Source organism: Myotis lucifugus, unplaced genomic scaffold (assembly GCF_000147115.1).
Source record: "Myotis lucifugus unplaced genomic scaffold, Myoluc2.0 scaffold_20, whole genome shotgun sequence".
Taxonomy (NCBI): domain Eukaryota; kingdom Metazoa; phylum Chordata; class Mammalia; order Chiroptera; family Vespertilionidae; genus Myotis; species Myotis lucifugus.
Genome location: NW_005871068.1, coordinates 10,035,896 through 10,053,688, shown reverse-complemented (window position 1 = coordinate 10,053,688; position 17,793 = coordinate 10,035,896). Strand labels below are relative to the sequence as shown.

The window sequence follows — 17,793 nt, the reverse complement described above, 5'->3', positions numbered from 1 at the left end:
GACTCTACTTTCACCTTCTTGTCTACCTGCACCAAAAGGGCAGAGGACTCACTGTTCTGGTCTTTTATTACTTGCCTTGAGGCAGAGGTCACAATTTGCAGCTGGTAATGAAATCTACCCAGAGTGTTCCAGGGCTTAATATCATTAACATTTTCCTTACAAATGTCAACCTCTAAAGGCCTTAAAGAAAGGATCTCTTTCCTTGAAGACAATAGGGAGACAGTACAGAGCAAGGCAACAGGTACTATATACAAAAAGTGTGTGTTATATGCCATTGAATTGGCTCCAACTCATGCCAACCCTATGAATGAGTGATGTCCACAATGTCCTTCCTCGGCAAACCTGCTCAGTTCCTTTAGACCCGTGGTCGGTAAACTGCGGCTTGGGAGCCAAATGCGGCTTTTGGCCCCTTGAGTGTGGCTCTTCCTAAGCCTTAGGAGTACCCTAATTAAGTTAATAACAATGTACCTACCTATATAGTTTAAGTTTAAAAAATTTGGCTCTCAAAAGAAATTTCAATCGTTGTACCTTTGATATTTGGCTCTGTTGACTAATGAGTTTGCCGACCACTGCTATAGACTCATGGCTGTGGCTTCTTTTATGGAGTCAATCTGTCTCATATTTGGTCTTCATCTTTTCCTACTTCTATTTTCCCCAGCATTATTATCTTTTCTAAAGATCCCTGCTTTGCACGGCTAGCATGGCTCAGTGGTTGTGTGTCGACCTATGAACCAGGAGGTCACGGTTCCATTCCAGGTCAGGGCACATGCCCGGGTTGTAGGCTCGATCCCCAGTGGGGGGCGTGCAGAAGGCAACTGATCAATGATTCTCTCTCATCATTGATGTTTCTGTCTCTCTCTCCGTCTCTGAAATCAATGAAAATATTTTTTTAAAAAAGACCCCTGCTTTCTCACCATGTGCTCGAAGTAGGCCAACTTTAATGTGATATGCTATTTCTGCTTTCTGCTCTGACATGGAAAGACCCAGTAACTTTGGTCTAATCCCCTTAGGAAAAAAAGCCCAACTATTAACTTAAAGTATGGAAAATTGTTATCTGGCATATGTTAAGAGATTCATTAATCTATTCAGCAAATATCTGTTATGTTCTACTACATATCAGATATTGTATAGTGAACAAAATAAACAAAACTCTGCACTCATAGTCCACTATGAGGGTTTTTCTGAGGAATATGCCACACCACCTTTTCAGGAAGAGGGGAAGGAGACAAAAGCATGTAAAATAAATGAAGGAAAAAAAGAAATTATTGATATATGTGGAAGGTGATGGAAAATTCAAGTAGCTGATATACCTGAAGGAAGTGGAAATAACCATTATGTCTGGGGGAAAATTACCTACTTATGCAAAAATGTGTTACTTTAGTTCAATTTTTTTGCTGTTAATCCTTACCCAATGATATTTTTTCCCATTGATTTTTGGACAGAGTGGAAGGAAGGGGGAGAGACAGAGAGAGAAAAACATTCATGTGAGAGAGACACATCGATTAGTTGCCTCCTGCACGTGCCCTGTCTGGGGCCCAGGAATTCCTGCCCTTGACCAGAATGAAACTTGGACCCTTCAGTCTGCGGTCCAATGCTCCAACCACTGAGCATAATCAGCCAGGTCTAGTTGAATATTGTTTTACATCCTAGAATCTCAATAAAACCAAACACCCTTTTGTAGATTCTACTTATTTCGCTATTCTATGTTGCACTAAATAAGAAGAGTGAGGCAATGGATGCAATTTCATAAAGGCTGAATGGGAGGGTTTTACTGAATGTTAATAGAAACTATGTGCATATTATCTGTGGGTCTCACAAGGACCCTCTAAGTTAATATCATCATATCCATTTTGAAGTGTGTACCAGGAGTCTGAGGTTAATAACTTTGCTCAACCACATACTGCTTGTAAATTCCTGAGCCTTGGGAACTTGAACTCACTCAAAGGAAGACATACTTGAAGTTCCCTGAAGGCAAGCACTGGTTCTGTGCTTTAGGCAAAAGGTTTTACTTACCAAAATTTTTCAAAACTAAATATATATAATATTCTGATGCCTTTGAGACATTGTTACATACAGGGTTAGGGGTATGGTCAGGAGTGCAGTGAAATTTTAGAGAAGACTAATTCAGACATACAAGAGTGGGAAAACAAGCATTAGGGTCAGTTTGAGGGATAGAGGTTGGAGAGAGAGGAAATAATCAACAGTGGCTTGTTCTTGAGTCCATTAAAATGAATGAGATTAAATATGGGAAGCAAATAGATTATCAGGTGATGGCAACTATGGTCCTGAGGGTCAAAATCAGTCTACCACCTGTTCTTTTTAAATAAAGTTTTATTGGAGCACAATCATGCTCATTCACTTATGTGTTAACTATGGCTGCTTTTGTGCCACAATCTACAATGGCAGGTCTGAGTAGGTGCAACTGGCCTGCAGTGGCCGCAAACTGAAAATAGTCAGTATTGAGCCCTCTACAGAAAAAGTTTAAGGCTTAATAGGAAGAATAAATCTACATTAAAATATTAATTAAGGGGGCTTGATACAGCTGTAGATAAGTTTAATATTTTTGCAGAATAATATGATAACTTCAAATTTAGTTAAATATAGACTTGTTGAATAAACAAATAAATAGCTAAGAACCTTAAATGATTATTCAGGAAATAAAGAAAAAAAAAAAAACCCAAACTTTTAAATGGCCACATGGAAAAACATAATGATTAACTTTCCTTCATAGCTCACTGTTGAATAGTCTGTACGTATTATAGCAAACTCTACAGACTGCAGTGATTTTGGGGGGATATTATATAAGTGACAGTGTATGTGACTTTGGAAAACAATGAGTTTTCATTATATATATTTAGTTTTGAAAAATTTTGGTAAGTAAAACCATTTGCCTAAAGTAATATGCTTATTAATTATTTTTATTTTATAAGTATCATCCAACAAGTCATATTTTAGATATTTATAAAAGTGATTAAAATATGTAAGGCTTTATACACACACACACATACACACACACACGAACACACACATACATACACTGAGTGGCCAGATTATTATGACCACCCCATCAGTACTTTGTTGGGCCATCTTTTGCCTTCAATACTGCGGCGATGCTTCTTGGCATTGACTCCACAAGATGTTGAAAGGTGATGCGAGGAATCTGACACCATGCCTGATGAATAGCACTGTCCAGTTCTGTGAGATTTGATGGTTGTAGAACCAGCTGCCTGATGGCTCTTTTAACTTCATCCCACAAATGCTCAATTGGATTGAGATCTGGTGATTGTGGGGGCCACCTAAGCAAGGTAAAGTCTCCCTCATGTCCTTGAAACCACTCCTGCACAATACGAGCACCGTGGCATGTCACATTGGCTTGTTGGAAGAAGCCATCTCCATTGGGATACACCATCAACATGATAGGATGAACTTGATCAGCAACGATACTTAGGTATGTTGTGCTATTCAGATGTTTATAATGGTCTGGCCCTCTAGCAACTTTAGCAGGAAATTATAGCTAATTTGCCTACAAACGTCAGGTGGTCATAATAATCCGGCCACTCAGTGTATATGTGCATTAGGCCTATTTGAAAGTATAGTTGGGGAGAATAACATTAGGAATTGATTTGGTCTCCTCAGATATTTTTTGCTTACAGGAAATCCTTATTGTTTAAATTCCTAACATGTGAATTCCAACTAAATACTGCCTCTTAAAGTTAGTGATTGATTATCTAAGAAACAAGTTAATTTCTCTTTCAGAAGTATGTAACTTTACTGTCTAAATGTGGGTGTTCCCGGCCTCACAGAGCTCATCCAGGGACCAAGGCCCTTTTGCCTGGTTGCTCTGTTACCTCCTAAGATCTGCCTTCATCCCCATGATCCAGGATAGCCTGTCACCATGTCTGTATCACTGTCTGTGGGGAGGAGGAAAGGTAAAGAGGAGGGCATATTTATTCTTTGTTCTTGATAAATAAGTTGCACACATCTTATCCCTCTGGCCAATATTTGGTCACATGCCACACCTAAACTACAATGGAAGCTGGGAACTGTAGTTTATATCCTGGATAGACAAATAGTTACCTAAACTGTCTACTACTGTGTAAGAAGTAGAGGAGGACAGATATATGATGACCATCAGTCTTTGAAGTGGCAGCTTTTTAGGTATAAAGATGAACACTTTTGGTTCCAGAAACTTTTTAAAAAAATATTTTATTGATTGTTTACAGAGAGGAAAGGAGAGAGAGAGAGAGAGTTAGAAACATCGATGAGAGAGAAACATCGATTCAGCTGCCCCCTGCACACTCCCTACTGAGGATGTGCCCACAACCAAGGTACATGCCCTTGACCGGAATCAAACCTGGGACCCTTCAGTCCACAGTCCGACGCTCTATCCACTGAGCCAAACCAGCTAGGGCTGGTTCCAGAAACTTTTGTTCAAAAATGTTTTGGATGAGACTTTATTTTAATAAGTATAAATACACACTTACACATAACATACATATGTGTACAGATGATGGTGTTTTTTTTCTTCTTAAATAGAACATACAAGCACAATATAGCATTTATGTGAGATATTCTGTAATAGTGAAGAATGTTAACTTTGCTGATATTAAAAATCAAAGGCAAGTAATAGGAATTGTGGAAGGTATAGAGTTCAAACAGTGGATTTGCACATGCCTTCCTTTAGAAAATATTGATGTTACCTTTCCTTTTTGCTCAGCGTCCTCTGTCATAAAATGAAAGTCTCTATCACAGCCTGGGCTGTGTCATCTAGCTGCCGTTCTGTTGTCCCCTTATTGAATGTGCTATCAGTATCTGTCTTACAAGGATCATTTTGAAGTTTACCTTTGAGTTCTGACTCACCAACATAATGAGGTTCCTAGGTATTTTCTCAGTAGTTTCAAAAACCATTAACTCTTTTAAAAATATATTTTTATTGATTTCAGAGAGGAAGGGAGAGATAGAAACATCAATGATGAGAGAGAATCATTGATCAGCTGCCTCATGCATGCCCCACTCTGGGGATCGAGCCTGCAACCCGGGCAGGTTGAATTGAACTGTGACCTGGTTCATAGGTCCATGCTCAACCATTGAGTCACACTGGCTGGGCTCAAAACCATTAACTCTTAATTTGTGGAAATGAAGAAAAGAAAAATACACTTAAAAAAGGCACATTTGATCAATTGAACTGTCGAAATGGATATGATCATCTTATTAACATTTCCTTTTAGCTTTCTTTAAATGGACCCATCTTATATAGTTGGATATACTGAAGGATAAAAATATTATAGCTATACCAAAAATTCACCAGCCATGCATTAACTTAGACTCTATTTTAAATAAATTATGAGTATGACACATCTAAAGGAACTAAGTAATAAAATTCTCAAATGTTCTTGAAGCATTTATACATTCAAGAACAAAACTTTCTTTATCCAGGTTAAAACTTATATCACATTTTAAGGTTGAATTTGGGGAAGTTGCCAAAAAAGATCAGTTTCAAAAGAAATATAAAACTACTCAGTGACAGATCGTGCCCTCTGGAAATGTCCCAGCTATTTTTCTAAGAGCTTTGTGGTTTGCTGGTTTCACTACCTATGTTTGTAACCATTTGATGACTTATCTCAGTTTGAATTGCCAAAATCATGCTTCTAAAAATACACACAGCTCATTCAACTGTGTTTCCTCATAAAAATCATTAACCATTTCAATGAGCATTGGTCCCTAAATACAGGCATTGCAGAGCATTTCTTGGAAACTAGAATGTGCTTATTAACACTTTATATGCATCAGTTTAAATGATCTTTTCAACAGTCCTTTGGAGACATATTTTTATTTATTTTTTTGTTTTATAGATGGGGAAACTGAGATGCGGACAGGTTAAATAACTTACCCAAGATTGGATATTTAGTGAACTGGGCTTTAAGACATATTTATGCATGGAATAGTGTCAATGGTATCGCTCTATATTTTTTATGACAGTTTCTATCACTAGAGATGAGTTTCCAGACATTTGTACTGGGCATTGCAGGACTAACACATACACTCATTTGTTTTCCCCAGTTATTTTACTTTGCCCTCTCTACACTTACTTTGCCTTTTGCATCTGCTACATCTTCAGGAACATAGGTGAAAATAACTACTAATTCTTCTGCAGAAGGGCAGTAATTAAGCCTCTGAAGTATGTGGATAATGTTGAATAAATGTTAGTGCTCTTAATTTTGAAAACAACCAGGATTGTTTTGTCCATACATTTTTATGCTTACCTGAATCATTATTTGGCCAGTGTACTACAGAAATATATAAACTACTGTGATAAAGACAGAAATTAAAATAAGATCAAAGCATAGAAAAAAAATTAGTTCCAATTGATGATACTGGCTTCTCCAAATTTCCTTTGATGCTAGTTCATATGCCTCAAGCTTAGGTGAAATATGAAGTACTATGTCAATGAAAACATATTTTGGGGGGCTGTAACCAAAAGCATAAGCTTCTCTATATATCTTTGTTTTTAAATTATCTGTTAAAGATGAATTTTTAAAAAATCGTTGAAAATGTACAATGATTTAAAAATGTACAAAAATCATTTGAAAATGTAAAAAAATGTAGAATTCAAGAAAATTTATTCTTTCATGGGTTTACTGGCACTGAAATCCCAGAACCATTTCCTATTTTGTATAATGAAGTACAAAAACAATTTTTCATCTTGACCCAGAACATATACATAATTATGTGTATATCTATGCATATCTGAAACAAAAATTCACAAAAATACTAATCCTTAATATACATGACAAAATTGATATTTTTCTCTATTTAATTTAGTTAGTTATTTTAACATGTACATTGTTGATTTCTTTTTTACAATAAGTTTTTCTGACATAATTCCTACCTTCAGCAGGATATGAAAATCTGACTTCTTCAACATAAACATTTGGGTATTCTGGAGATGGTATGAGGTGTACTGACAAGAGCATAGGCTTATGGTCATTAGGCATGGATTTGAATCCTGACTTTGATTTCCTTTTTTAAATTGAGGTAAAATTGACATATAATATATTAATTTCAGGTGTATAAGATAATTATTTGTTATTTGTATACACTGTAAAATTATCACCACAATAAGTCTAGTTACCATCCATCAGTATACATAGGCACATACTCTATTTAATTTTAACTGGGATACTTCTGGTCATGACCTACTGAAATGATTTCATGAATCATTTATGGATCATGTCTTACAATTTGAAAAACAATGGTCTAGACCAGTGGTTCTCAACCTTCCTAATGCCGCGACCCTTTAATACAGTTCCTCATGTTGTGGTGACCCCCAACCATAAAATTATTTTCGTTGCTGCTTCATAACTATAATTTTGCTACTGTTATGAATCATAATGTAAATATCTGAGATGCAGGGTGTATTTTCATTGTTACAAATGGAACATAATTAAAGCATAGTGATTAATCACAAAAACAATACAGTGGGGCCTTGACTTACCAGTGTCCCGACTAACGAGTTTTTCGAGATACGAGCCATCTCTCGGCCGATTTTTTGCTTTGAGTTGCGAGCTAAAATTCGGGTTATGAGCCAGCTTCAGATACCCCACCGCTAGTTGGCGCAGCAAACTTCACAGTGAACACCACAATATCAGCCCAGCATCATGTGTCTCACTCGTTCACTTTAAGATTTGACGTACGAGTAATTTGAGTTACGAGCTCTGTCACGGAATGATTTAAGCTCCTAAGTCAAGGCCCCACTGTATATAATTATATATCTGTTTTCCGATGGTCTTAGGCGACCCCTGTGAAAGGGTCGTTCGACCCCCAAAGGGTTCGCGACCCACAGGTTGAGAACCGCTGGTCTAGACAAAGAATTACTCAGAGCCCAGTTGACAATTTTGACCATAATCATATGTATTTGTAGTTAAATTTATGTATGTAAATAATGATTAATTGAATTATATATGTAATTTTACAGAGCTTATTCATGTTTAAATTTAACTTTAATATAGCTGTCTTTGTAAAGATTTTGTTTTATGAATATCATCAGACAAAACATTTAGATTCAGAATTTATGAGTACTAGACATCATGTCCTTGAGTATAGAGCTTTGCCTTTTAAGATTTTCTCCAAAAGTTCAAGCCTCTGTAAATATCAGTAAATCATAAAGCATTTACTTTTTAAATCTAGATTGTACAATGGTGAAATATAGTGTTGTGCTCCTTGATAATAGTGTTGTTTATAATTTATCACTTGGAGAAGATTATCTAAACTCAAGCATGTTAATGATTTTTTTTAGAACTTTTAAATAGCAGCTAGGTTGAGGTTGAAATTTCAGAATGGTTACATTTAATTGATGTTTGCTCTTAGAATTGTTGTGGGTCTTTTTTTTCTACAGTAATTATCTGGCTCTTGAAATTTGGACAGTGACTAAAGACAGTAACCTTGGGGCAGATTGTGCTTCAAAATGGTTCTTATGTCTATGAGAGTCTAATAATAATTACAGCTTAACATACTTTATTTGGGTCTTACACATGGTCAGGCATTCTGCCGAACACTTTAATTCTTTCCACAATCTTATTAGAGAAATATTATTGCTCCCATTTTATGAATGAGGAAACTAAGGCTTATGATAGGGCTAAGCAACTTTCCCAGGGTGACAAGACTTCAGGTCTGAGTAAAAACTCAAACACTGACTGTTTCCTTCCATAGCCTTGGGTTTTGCAATTCCATTCTATCTACTGAGCATAATAAAACTCCTATAAACTCTCACATGTAACCCAGAGAAAACAAATTTCCAAGATTGGATCGTACTTTTTTTCTACCTACACAGAGGACTGGCTGCATAATTTCTGTGCCTTAGTGAGAAATGAAACTCAGAGCTCCTTGTTCAAACAGCAGGAAGGAAAGTGCTGTTCAAATTACTAAAATATAAAGCTGTTTTCTTTATTTCATGGTCTCTCGACTTTTCATGGAGATTTTTATTTGTTCATACTGAATAAAAAATTTAAAGTATTAGCATGGCTTTTATTGCTCATTGTTATATTGTGCAGTTGCAGTTGTCAATACAAACTCATGAGCATTTAATTCATGCAGAATCATTGTTATCATATAACTTATATTTGTAGCTTGAGCTATGTATTTCAGTCTTAACATGGAAATAACATGCAATCAACTCAGCTGTTGCTATTTCACTTCTTGGTAGGTGTACATTCTACCAATATTCTTTACCTTCAGCTTATTGATGAGTAAGGAAAGATTGAAAGGAAAAGGAAGTCTGGGTTGCCCTTTTTTTCTCTTTTCTTTTCATGTTATCAGTTTTAGCATAAATGGTTGGCTAATATGAGAAAGAAATATGGGTGAGCAAGGATATGATAGGGTTTCTTGGTTGATTGTGTTTTCCTAGAATTGCCTTCTTTCTGGCTTTGAAGCAAGTTCTGTTTCAAATATAAAGCATGGCTTCTTGGGGCTGTTAGTGCCCTCACTCACTCAGTCACCGATACAACACACTTACCTTGTACTTGCTTGAGTTGCACTCACTTCTCACCTATTGTGGGTCCACCAGAATTCTGTGCTCATGGGACATAAAATTATGCAAATGGGGAATACACACATATTGCAGTTGTCTCCTCTGCTTATGGACTTTCCTTATAAAACCCAAGTTCAAAGACCAAACTGTTCAGAATTTTAAGTTGGCCATGTCAAGAAGCAGATAAAACAAGCATGGGGTCCTTCTGAGACTTGGGTACTGTGGAGCTGTTCAGGTTGCACAATCATGAAGCTGGTCCCATCTGCACATATCTCTCAGGCTGCCTTTTTGTGACTTTTCCCCTCTTAATGCTTACTTTGATATTTTTATTAATAGTGTTTAGAATAGTATATAGGAATGGGTAGAAGGGATATATACCACTGAACTTATTATAACCCTTAAGACCTTCAGAAATTGTCTTGACCATGAGAGGGTCTTTGCAAATAACCCTCTGGGGCACTTATGCTTTTTTGAAATATTAGAGTTGGGTGAGTTGGACTTATCAGTATGATGTATTTTTGGCACTTCCCTAGAAACAGATAGAGAACACGTCATTTGATGAAAATATCAAACCAAATCCCACTATGTTTTGCCATCTTAAAGGACTTAATAGTTGGATAAATTTATAATATAAAATTTTCAAAATTGATTGGCACATTTATCAGAAGAACACAATTAAGTTAGTCCTGGCAGCTCAGTAGGGTAAGGCCCAGCATTGAGGAGAACTGGAAATTCAAGGTAGACATGCCAGGAGAGAACCTTTATAAAAAAAAAGGATGGGTTTTCTCTAGTCAAGATTCTTAAATCCCCCAAGCAGCTTCTGTTTGTTCTACACTGCCTTTTGTTTCCTTTGCAAAACCCTGCTTTTAGGGCCCAAGGCTGGCTTGCTATATTTGGAGTATACAAAAGATTATTCATGAACTATTTCTCCAATATTTTTGTTTTACTTCTATGTCAATACTTTGCCTATGTTTCTTACCTCAGCAGGAAACCCTCTTGAATGTGGTCCTTCTCAGGATTTTTGAAGCCAAGCAACCCAAACATTCAGGCACATTGATAATTACCCTAAGGTTATCCCAAGGGGGTCTCTCCTGTCACTTGGTAGTACTGGTCCCATCACTTCTGAACCTCTCCAACACACAGCTAGATTTAGAGGTCAATATTTTATTCTGGCAACTACCCTATTATGTATAGGTAATTCTCTTGATTTCTCCATTACTTGTGTGAAGTGGGAGGTGTGGACATGCATAGCACTCCAGAGGAATATTTTCTCACCAGAATTCTCTAATCTCCTTGCTTCTTCTTATGAGCCTTTGATCTAGGTAGTGGATTAAGGGTTATAGAGCCAGTTCTGTGGTCATCTTTCAGGAATTCCTTCTTTGGTGGCCTGGGTTTTCTTGTTAGAAATATGGATACTTTGTACCTATTGTTTTCAGCTTTAGGATCCCAGCAAAAAATTTCAAGACAACTGTTGAGAATCTCACTTAACTTCCTGCTAGCTCAATTCGGAAGCAAGTACTTTATATTTTATTTCCCCTAAGGTAAAATCTTGCTATTTAAACCAAGGCCTTCAGGAAATAAAAGCTTAATTCCTAGAAGTCATTATACTGTTAGAAATTTCAAATGTGTAAATGAGGTATTTCTTTTTCAGTTTTACCCCTCTCCTCCCACTTGTTATCATACTGTTAAGTCTTCTGCTCTGTAAATTTTCAGAAATATTTCATTACCTTTCAATTTTGGGGAACAGATTTTTTTTAAATGCCATTGCAAAAGTATATAAATGTAATACCAATAATGTATATGTAAAGTATTTAAAACAGCGGTTCTCAACCTATGGGTCGAGAACAATGAAAAGACATCCTGCATATCAGATATTTATATTACGATTCATAACAGTAGCAAAATTACAGTTATGAAGTAGCAACGAAAATAATTTTATGGTTGGGGGTCACCACAACATGAGGAACTGTATTAAAGGGTCGCGGCATTAGGAAGGTTGGGAACCACTGATTTAAAATATGAACTGAGATCTCACTCACTTGCGGATTATAATGAACAACATAAACGGATGAACAAAAACAGATCCAGAGACAGAGAAGCATCGATCAGATGCTCAAACCTCAGAGGGAAGGTAGGGGAGGGTGGAGTAAGGGGGAGGGATCAACCAAAAGGCTTGTATGCATGCATATAAGCATAACCAATGGACAGAGACAGCAGGGGGGTGAGGGCATGTACGGGAGTGGGTGGGGGGCAATGGGGGGATATGGACACATATGTAATACTTTAATCAATAAAAAAAGGAAAAAATATGAACTGAAAAAAGTGACCTATGGATGAAAATTAATAGCATTTCAAATATAAAATGAAGAAATGATATACTAATCCATTCTTTATAGTAATCCAGAAGAACTTTAATAAAATATTAGTTCCAAGTGGATTTTGGGTAGCATTTGAAAATCTGCTTGTATATCTGTGAGGCTGTTAAAATACAGGCTCGCTATTGTGTGTGTCTTCCGTTCATGTATCTGATAATGCATGTGGACATTTCTAGCATTTTAAATATTTCATTCATTTTACCATTTAATGTACTGGAACAGTCTGCAAAAATACTAATTGTATAACACTCAATTTATTTTATCGTTCAGCATTTGGAAGCTCCTGAAGACAAGTCATTTGGTGGTTCATTGATGGGGACGGAAGTAAACCTGGACAGTTACCAAACAGCTCTAGAGGAAGTACTCTCGTGGCTTCTTTCAGCTGAGGACACATTAAAAGCACAAGGAGAGATTTCTAAAGATGTAGAGGAAGTGAAAGAACAATTTCATACTCATGAGGTAAAACAAAACATTGATTTATGATACAAAGCACATGATTTATCATAATGACAAGTCTCTTTATCTCAATCACTGTATAAGATCCTGGTATTTTTGGAATTTAGATTTGTTTACTTTTTCCTTCAATTTTATTTTGTACTAGAGGCCCGGTGTTTGAATTCATGCACTGCTGGGATCCCTCAACGGGACCCCGGCAGCAAGCTAACCTACTGGTTGGAGCGTCTGCCCCCTGGTGGTCAGTGCGCATCATAGTGACTGGTTGAGCGGTCAACCGAAAGGTCGGACACTTAGCATATTACGCTTTTATTATATAGGATTGGTTTCAGGTGTAAGTGGATAGACAATCATATCCTTTCTTTGGTAATTTAGTTTTTATTTTGGGATGCAAAAAATAAATGTTCATGTTCTTGGGATTCCAACAGCCAGCATTTCAAAATCTGACTTGGAAAACAACACTTGAAGGTGCTGAGATCTGATTTTGCAATGACTCACACAGTAATATGCAAGTCCAGTTCCCTTCTCTTGGGACAAGACAATGTTGAGCTATAACTTACACTCCAGAGTACCGGGGTGGTATCACTGCCCAGAGTAGGAAACATTTCCTGAGTTGACATACTTACTGGCCTGCCTCTCCTTCCCTGTCCTATTTCCTGCTTCTTCAGCAGGCCTCCTCTGGGAACTCTTCCTTAATAAATCACTTGCATACAAACCATAATCTCAGGGTTTGCTTCTGGTGACCTAAGCTAATTATTTTCTTTAGTCATGTTAAAAACAATATTGGGTGTCCTTGAATAAAAATTAAAATGCTTTTACTGGGAATATATTTTAAAAGGGCTGCACATTTAGAAAAGAAATCAAAACCATAATGATTTACCTAAAGTGATAATCACTGCTGTCAACCTCTTTCCTTGTCAGGGGTACATGATGGACTTGACGTCCCATCAGGGACGGGTTGGTAATGTCCTCCAATTGGGAAGTCAGCTGCTTCGGACAGGGACATTATCAGAGGATGAAGAAACTGAAGTACAAGAACAAATGAATCTCCTGAATTCAAGATGGGAATGCCTCAGGGTAGCTAGCATGGAAAAGCAAAGCAAGTAAGTGTTTCTGATTTCTAAAAAACAGCATGTTTGGAGTGTTGCTATTAGTTTTTATATGTTGTTATTGATTTCAGAGAGAGGAAGGGAGAGGGAGAGAGGGATAGAAACATCAATGGTGAGAAGAGAATCATTGATTGGCTGCCTCCTGCACTCCCCACACTGGGGATCAAACCACAACCCAGGCATGTGCCCTGACCGGGAATCTAACCCTGACCTCCTGGTTCATGGATTGCCACTCAAACACTGAGCCAGGCCAGCTGGGCTTGATGAAGTTTCTTGTTTATGTCATGAGTCTCAGTTTGTTCCTGAAGCATGCAGAGTTCTTCCTTAGGGGACATTTTGGGTGGATTTTCAATTTACATTTTCACTTCTGTAATGGAAGTGGAGATGTTGGATAGAAGGACTAGTTTCTACAGAACTATGTTTAAAAAGTTGCCAAATTGTTCTCATAGTTAATATTTTCCAAGTTGTCTCCAAAAATTAGAATGTAACTATTGAAAGCATAGGAGTATACACAGGAAACCATCTTCAGGCATCCTCAGATATTGCAGGCTTGGTTCCAGACCACTGAGATAAAGTGAGTATAGCAATGAAGCCACTTGTAAATTTTTTGGTGGAGGGTCTGTGGGTCTTGCCTTCAGTTTATAAAAAAAAGCTAGATCTGTGATGCACAATAAAGTGAAGCACCATAAAATGAAGTGTGCCTGTACATAGAACCACCTATTAGGTACAGTTGATAGGAAACTTCTCTTCAGAAGGAAAAGCCCTCAAAAATATTAAATAGAGCCCAGATGGTGTTGCTCAGTGGTTGAGCATCCACCCATGCATGCACCAAGAAGTCGTTGGTTTGATTCCCGGTCAGAGCACATGCCTAGGTTGTAGGCTCAATCCCAAGTAGGGGGATATGCAGGAGGCAGCTGATCAATATTAATGCTTCTCTCTCATCGATGTGTCTATCTCTCTTTCCCTCTCCCTTCCTCTCTCTCTAAAATCAATAAAAGTATTAAATAGTTTTTCATATGTTTATGGAAATCTTATTGAAAAAAGTTTATCTGTGTTTGGAAATTCTTATTCAAGTACTGTATGGTTCTGAAATATTTTAAGAACTAGAGTTCTGGTGCATGGATTCATGCACATCAAAAGGAAATTAATTAGAATAAATATTTTAGAGGCCAGGGAGGGACTACGGGAGGTTGGCTCCAGTGCATGTCCGGCTCATCTTGCCCAGTCCTGATCAGCCAGACCCCAGCAGCAAGCTAACCTACTGGTTGGAGCATCTGCCCCTTGGTGGTCAGTGCATGTCATAGCAACTAGTCAAAAGGTCAAATGAATGGTTGGACACTTAGAATATTAGGTTTTTATTATATAGGGTAGGTTATGTTGACTTGGAGCCCTAGCCAGTTTGGTTCAGTGGATAGAGCGTCAGCCTGAACACCAAATGGTCCCAGGTTCGATTCTGGTCAAGGGCACATACCTCGGTTGCAGGCTTCTTCCTGGCCTGGACCCTGGTTGAGGCTTGTGCAGGAGGCAACTGATCCATGTGTTTCTCTCACATCAATGTTTCTCTCTTTCCTTCTCTATTCCACTCTCTCTAAAAATCAATGGAAAAATATCCTCAGGTGAAGATTAAAAAAAAATAGAATATGTTGACTTGGAGACATTTCTGAAAATGGCATGTCTCTTATAAAGGTAACAAGTAGATTCCATTATTCTCGATGTGTTCTCTGATTTACATTGTTAGGTGTGTGTATTCATGTAGAGCCTATCAAGACAAGATAGATTTATTTTTAAATGAAAAGAAATGAAGTGCCAACTGTGGATTTGAATACATTAAGCTAAAGAAATTGTCCAAGCGCCTTAAGTTTACTTAGCTATTATTTATAAAGATTAAAAGCTTTAAAACAGGACTAAAGAAACTCATTAGATATGCTGGCAGGATTACAATTCCAGTACTAAATTATAGTCTGACAATAGGGAGGGAGAATATACATTTTTGAGCTCATATATTTTGAAAGAATAAGGGAGACATAGATAAGCTAGAATTTTCACAAATACTGGTATTCCAAACCAAGAGTTACTAGTCTGTGCATATTGACATTTTCCCCTGCTGTGATCATTTGAATGATTGCAATTAAAACTTGAGGTGAGGGTTATAGTAACCATATTATAACTATTGAGTTTGCACCGCATCCCCCGATACCCAAGGGTCAAGTAATTTACTCTGCCCACTTATCATCATAAATCATAAAATATAGAGCCGCCTGCTTGTGGTCATATGCCAATATTCTTCAGTTTACACTTCCGTTTGCACTGATCTATGCAACTTCAAGCAAACTCAGACAAAATTTGAAAGTCTAAAATTCGCCCTCCTCCTTTCCTGCCTTTCCCACAGTGGCACCACTGTCTTCTCTGTGCATTCTATTTTCCCACCTTCTTCTGCAGGCTAAGTACCCGCCCTTGTTCCTCACTCCTTTTTTTTTTTTCAATAGGGCTAACAATGCGGCATTAATTATTCATACTAGTCAATTAATTAATTCCAATTGGAGACTGAATTGCAAGAAAAGGTGAACTGTGAGAGTAGACACAACATATACAACATACCTAAAATGGTAATATCATTACTTAGTTAGGATTGACATACAAAAACTGTTTCTTCCTAGGGAAGATTTAGAGGCTTTGGTTAGTGTTTAAGCTGTTTTTGTGTGTTTTTTGTTTTTGAATGATTGTCTAGAGGGCAAGGGCAGCCTTTTAGCTGGCATAGCTTTTGATAAAACCTAGAGTTTTAAAAATGAGATACAGCCTAGCCGTGTGGCCCAGTAGTTGAATATCGACCTATGAACCAGGAGGTCATGGTTCAATTCCCAGTCAGGGCATATGCCCAGGTTGCCGGCTCGATCTCAAGTGTGTGGCATGCAGGAGGCAGCCAATTGATAATTTTCTCTCATCATTGATTTTTCTATCTCTCTCTCCCTCTCTTTTCCTCTCTGAAATCAATATGTTTAAAAATAAATAAATAAAAATGAGACATGAATATGGAGCCACTTGTAGCCCATAATCTTTTCTGGACAATTAGTTGAAACACACACAGTATTATTTAAGCAAAGCACATTGAGAAATCTCTTGTGAGCTTATAAATAACAGTATTTTATAGCGCTTTTACTAACTTTGCATTCATGCATAAAAACTATTAAACTCTAAATGAGATAAGCCATTAAGAAAACTGTGCTGGACTTGATTCTTGTTAGATTTATTTAGAGGAAACAAAAAGCTGATTATGACAATATGATTTTTTCAGTATTTTAAAATTAATAATTCTAGGTTTTATTTAATACTTTGATAAATTACCTATTCAGTTTTTATTATCATGGTCATGTTCATCAGCCTCAATTTGGAGCATAACCTGTTGTTTCCAAACGTATGATTACTTTGGAGTAGGAAGGCCTAATAAATTGCTAGTAAAGAAAAATGGATTAGTCCACACTTCTCATCTCTCTCTTCCAAAGATAGGGTGTGGATATACCTAGTCAGAAGCCAGCATCCCTGCCTAAATGTAGACTTAGTGATGAGAGGAATAATAATTAAGCTTTGTCTAGTTGTAGGAAATATAACCAAAGCCATGTTAGAGCTCTTAAGTTGCTATCTTATAACAAAAGTAAAATAAATTGGTTGGATATACAGATAAGCTTATAACTAAACTCTTTGAGTATTTACACTTGACAATTATAAGTATTATCTGCCAACATATTTGGCAACAATAACTCAATTATATTTGATATATATTCCTTGTGATATATATCTTTATATATCACTATATATAATACTACATATAACATTATATATCTACTCACATACACACTATAAAAAATAACATAAAAACAATGCTAGATAGGAATAAGTTTTCTGAAGAACTTAAAAGGTATTGTGCAAGAGAGTATTTGAGGGGCTACTTTTTAACTTTTGTGATTCAGGAATGTTATTTCTGAGATGGTACCATTTAATTTGAAATTTCAGTGATAAGAAGGAGCCAACATTTGTAGATCAGGAAGAAGTATATTTCAGACAGGGGGAACAGCCAATTCAAAGAACCCAAAATATGGACCATTTGGCTTGTTAGAGTAACCAAAAGGCCAGCATGAATGGGGAATTATATCATGGAGAAATAGAGAGCTGCGATATGAGATGTGCTTGAAATATATTGAGGGGGAAGATGGCGGCATAGGTAAACACCGGAGTTTGCTGCCTCGAACAACCACTTCAAAAATACAACTAAAAGTCGGAGCGGACATCAACACAGAACCACGGGAAGGCTGGCTGAGGAGAGTCTCTTCAACTA

At 37.1% G+C, this 17,793-nt stretch overlaps 1 protein-coding gene across 1 annotated transcript in view; it reads left to right on the top strand.

Annotated features, from left to right (window-relative positions):
- Positions 1-17,793, top strand: part of DMD (dystrophin) — a 2,279,750-nt gene that overhangs the window by 711,280 nt on the left and 1,550,677 nt on the right. The window contains exons 10-11 of the mRNA XM_023751347.1: positions 12,172-12,360; positions 13,276-13,457. Coding sequence (XP_023607115.1) covers positions 12,172-12,360; positions 13,276-13,457 — 371 coding nt within the window. The remainder of the gene's footprint in view (positions 1-12,171; positions 12,361-13,275; positions 13,458-17,793) is intronic.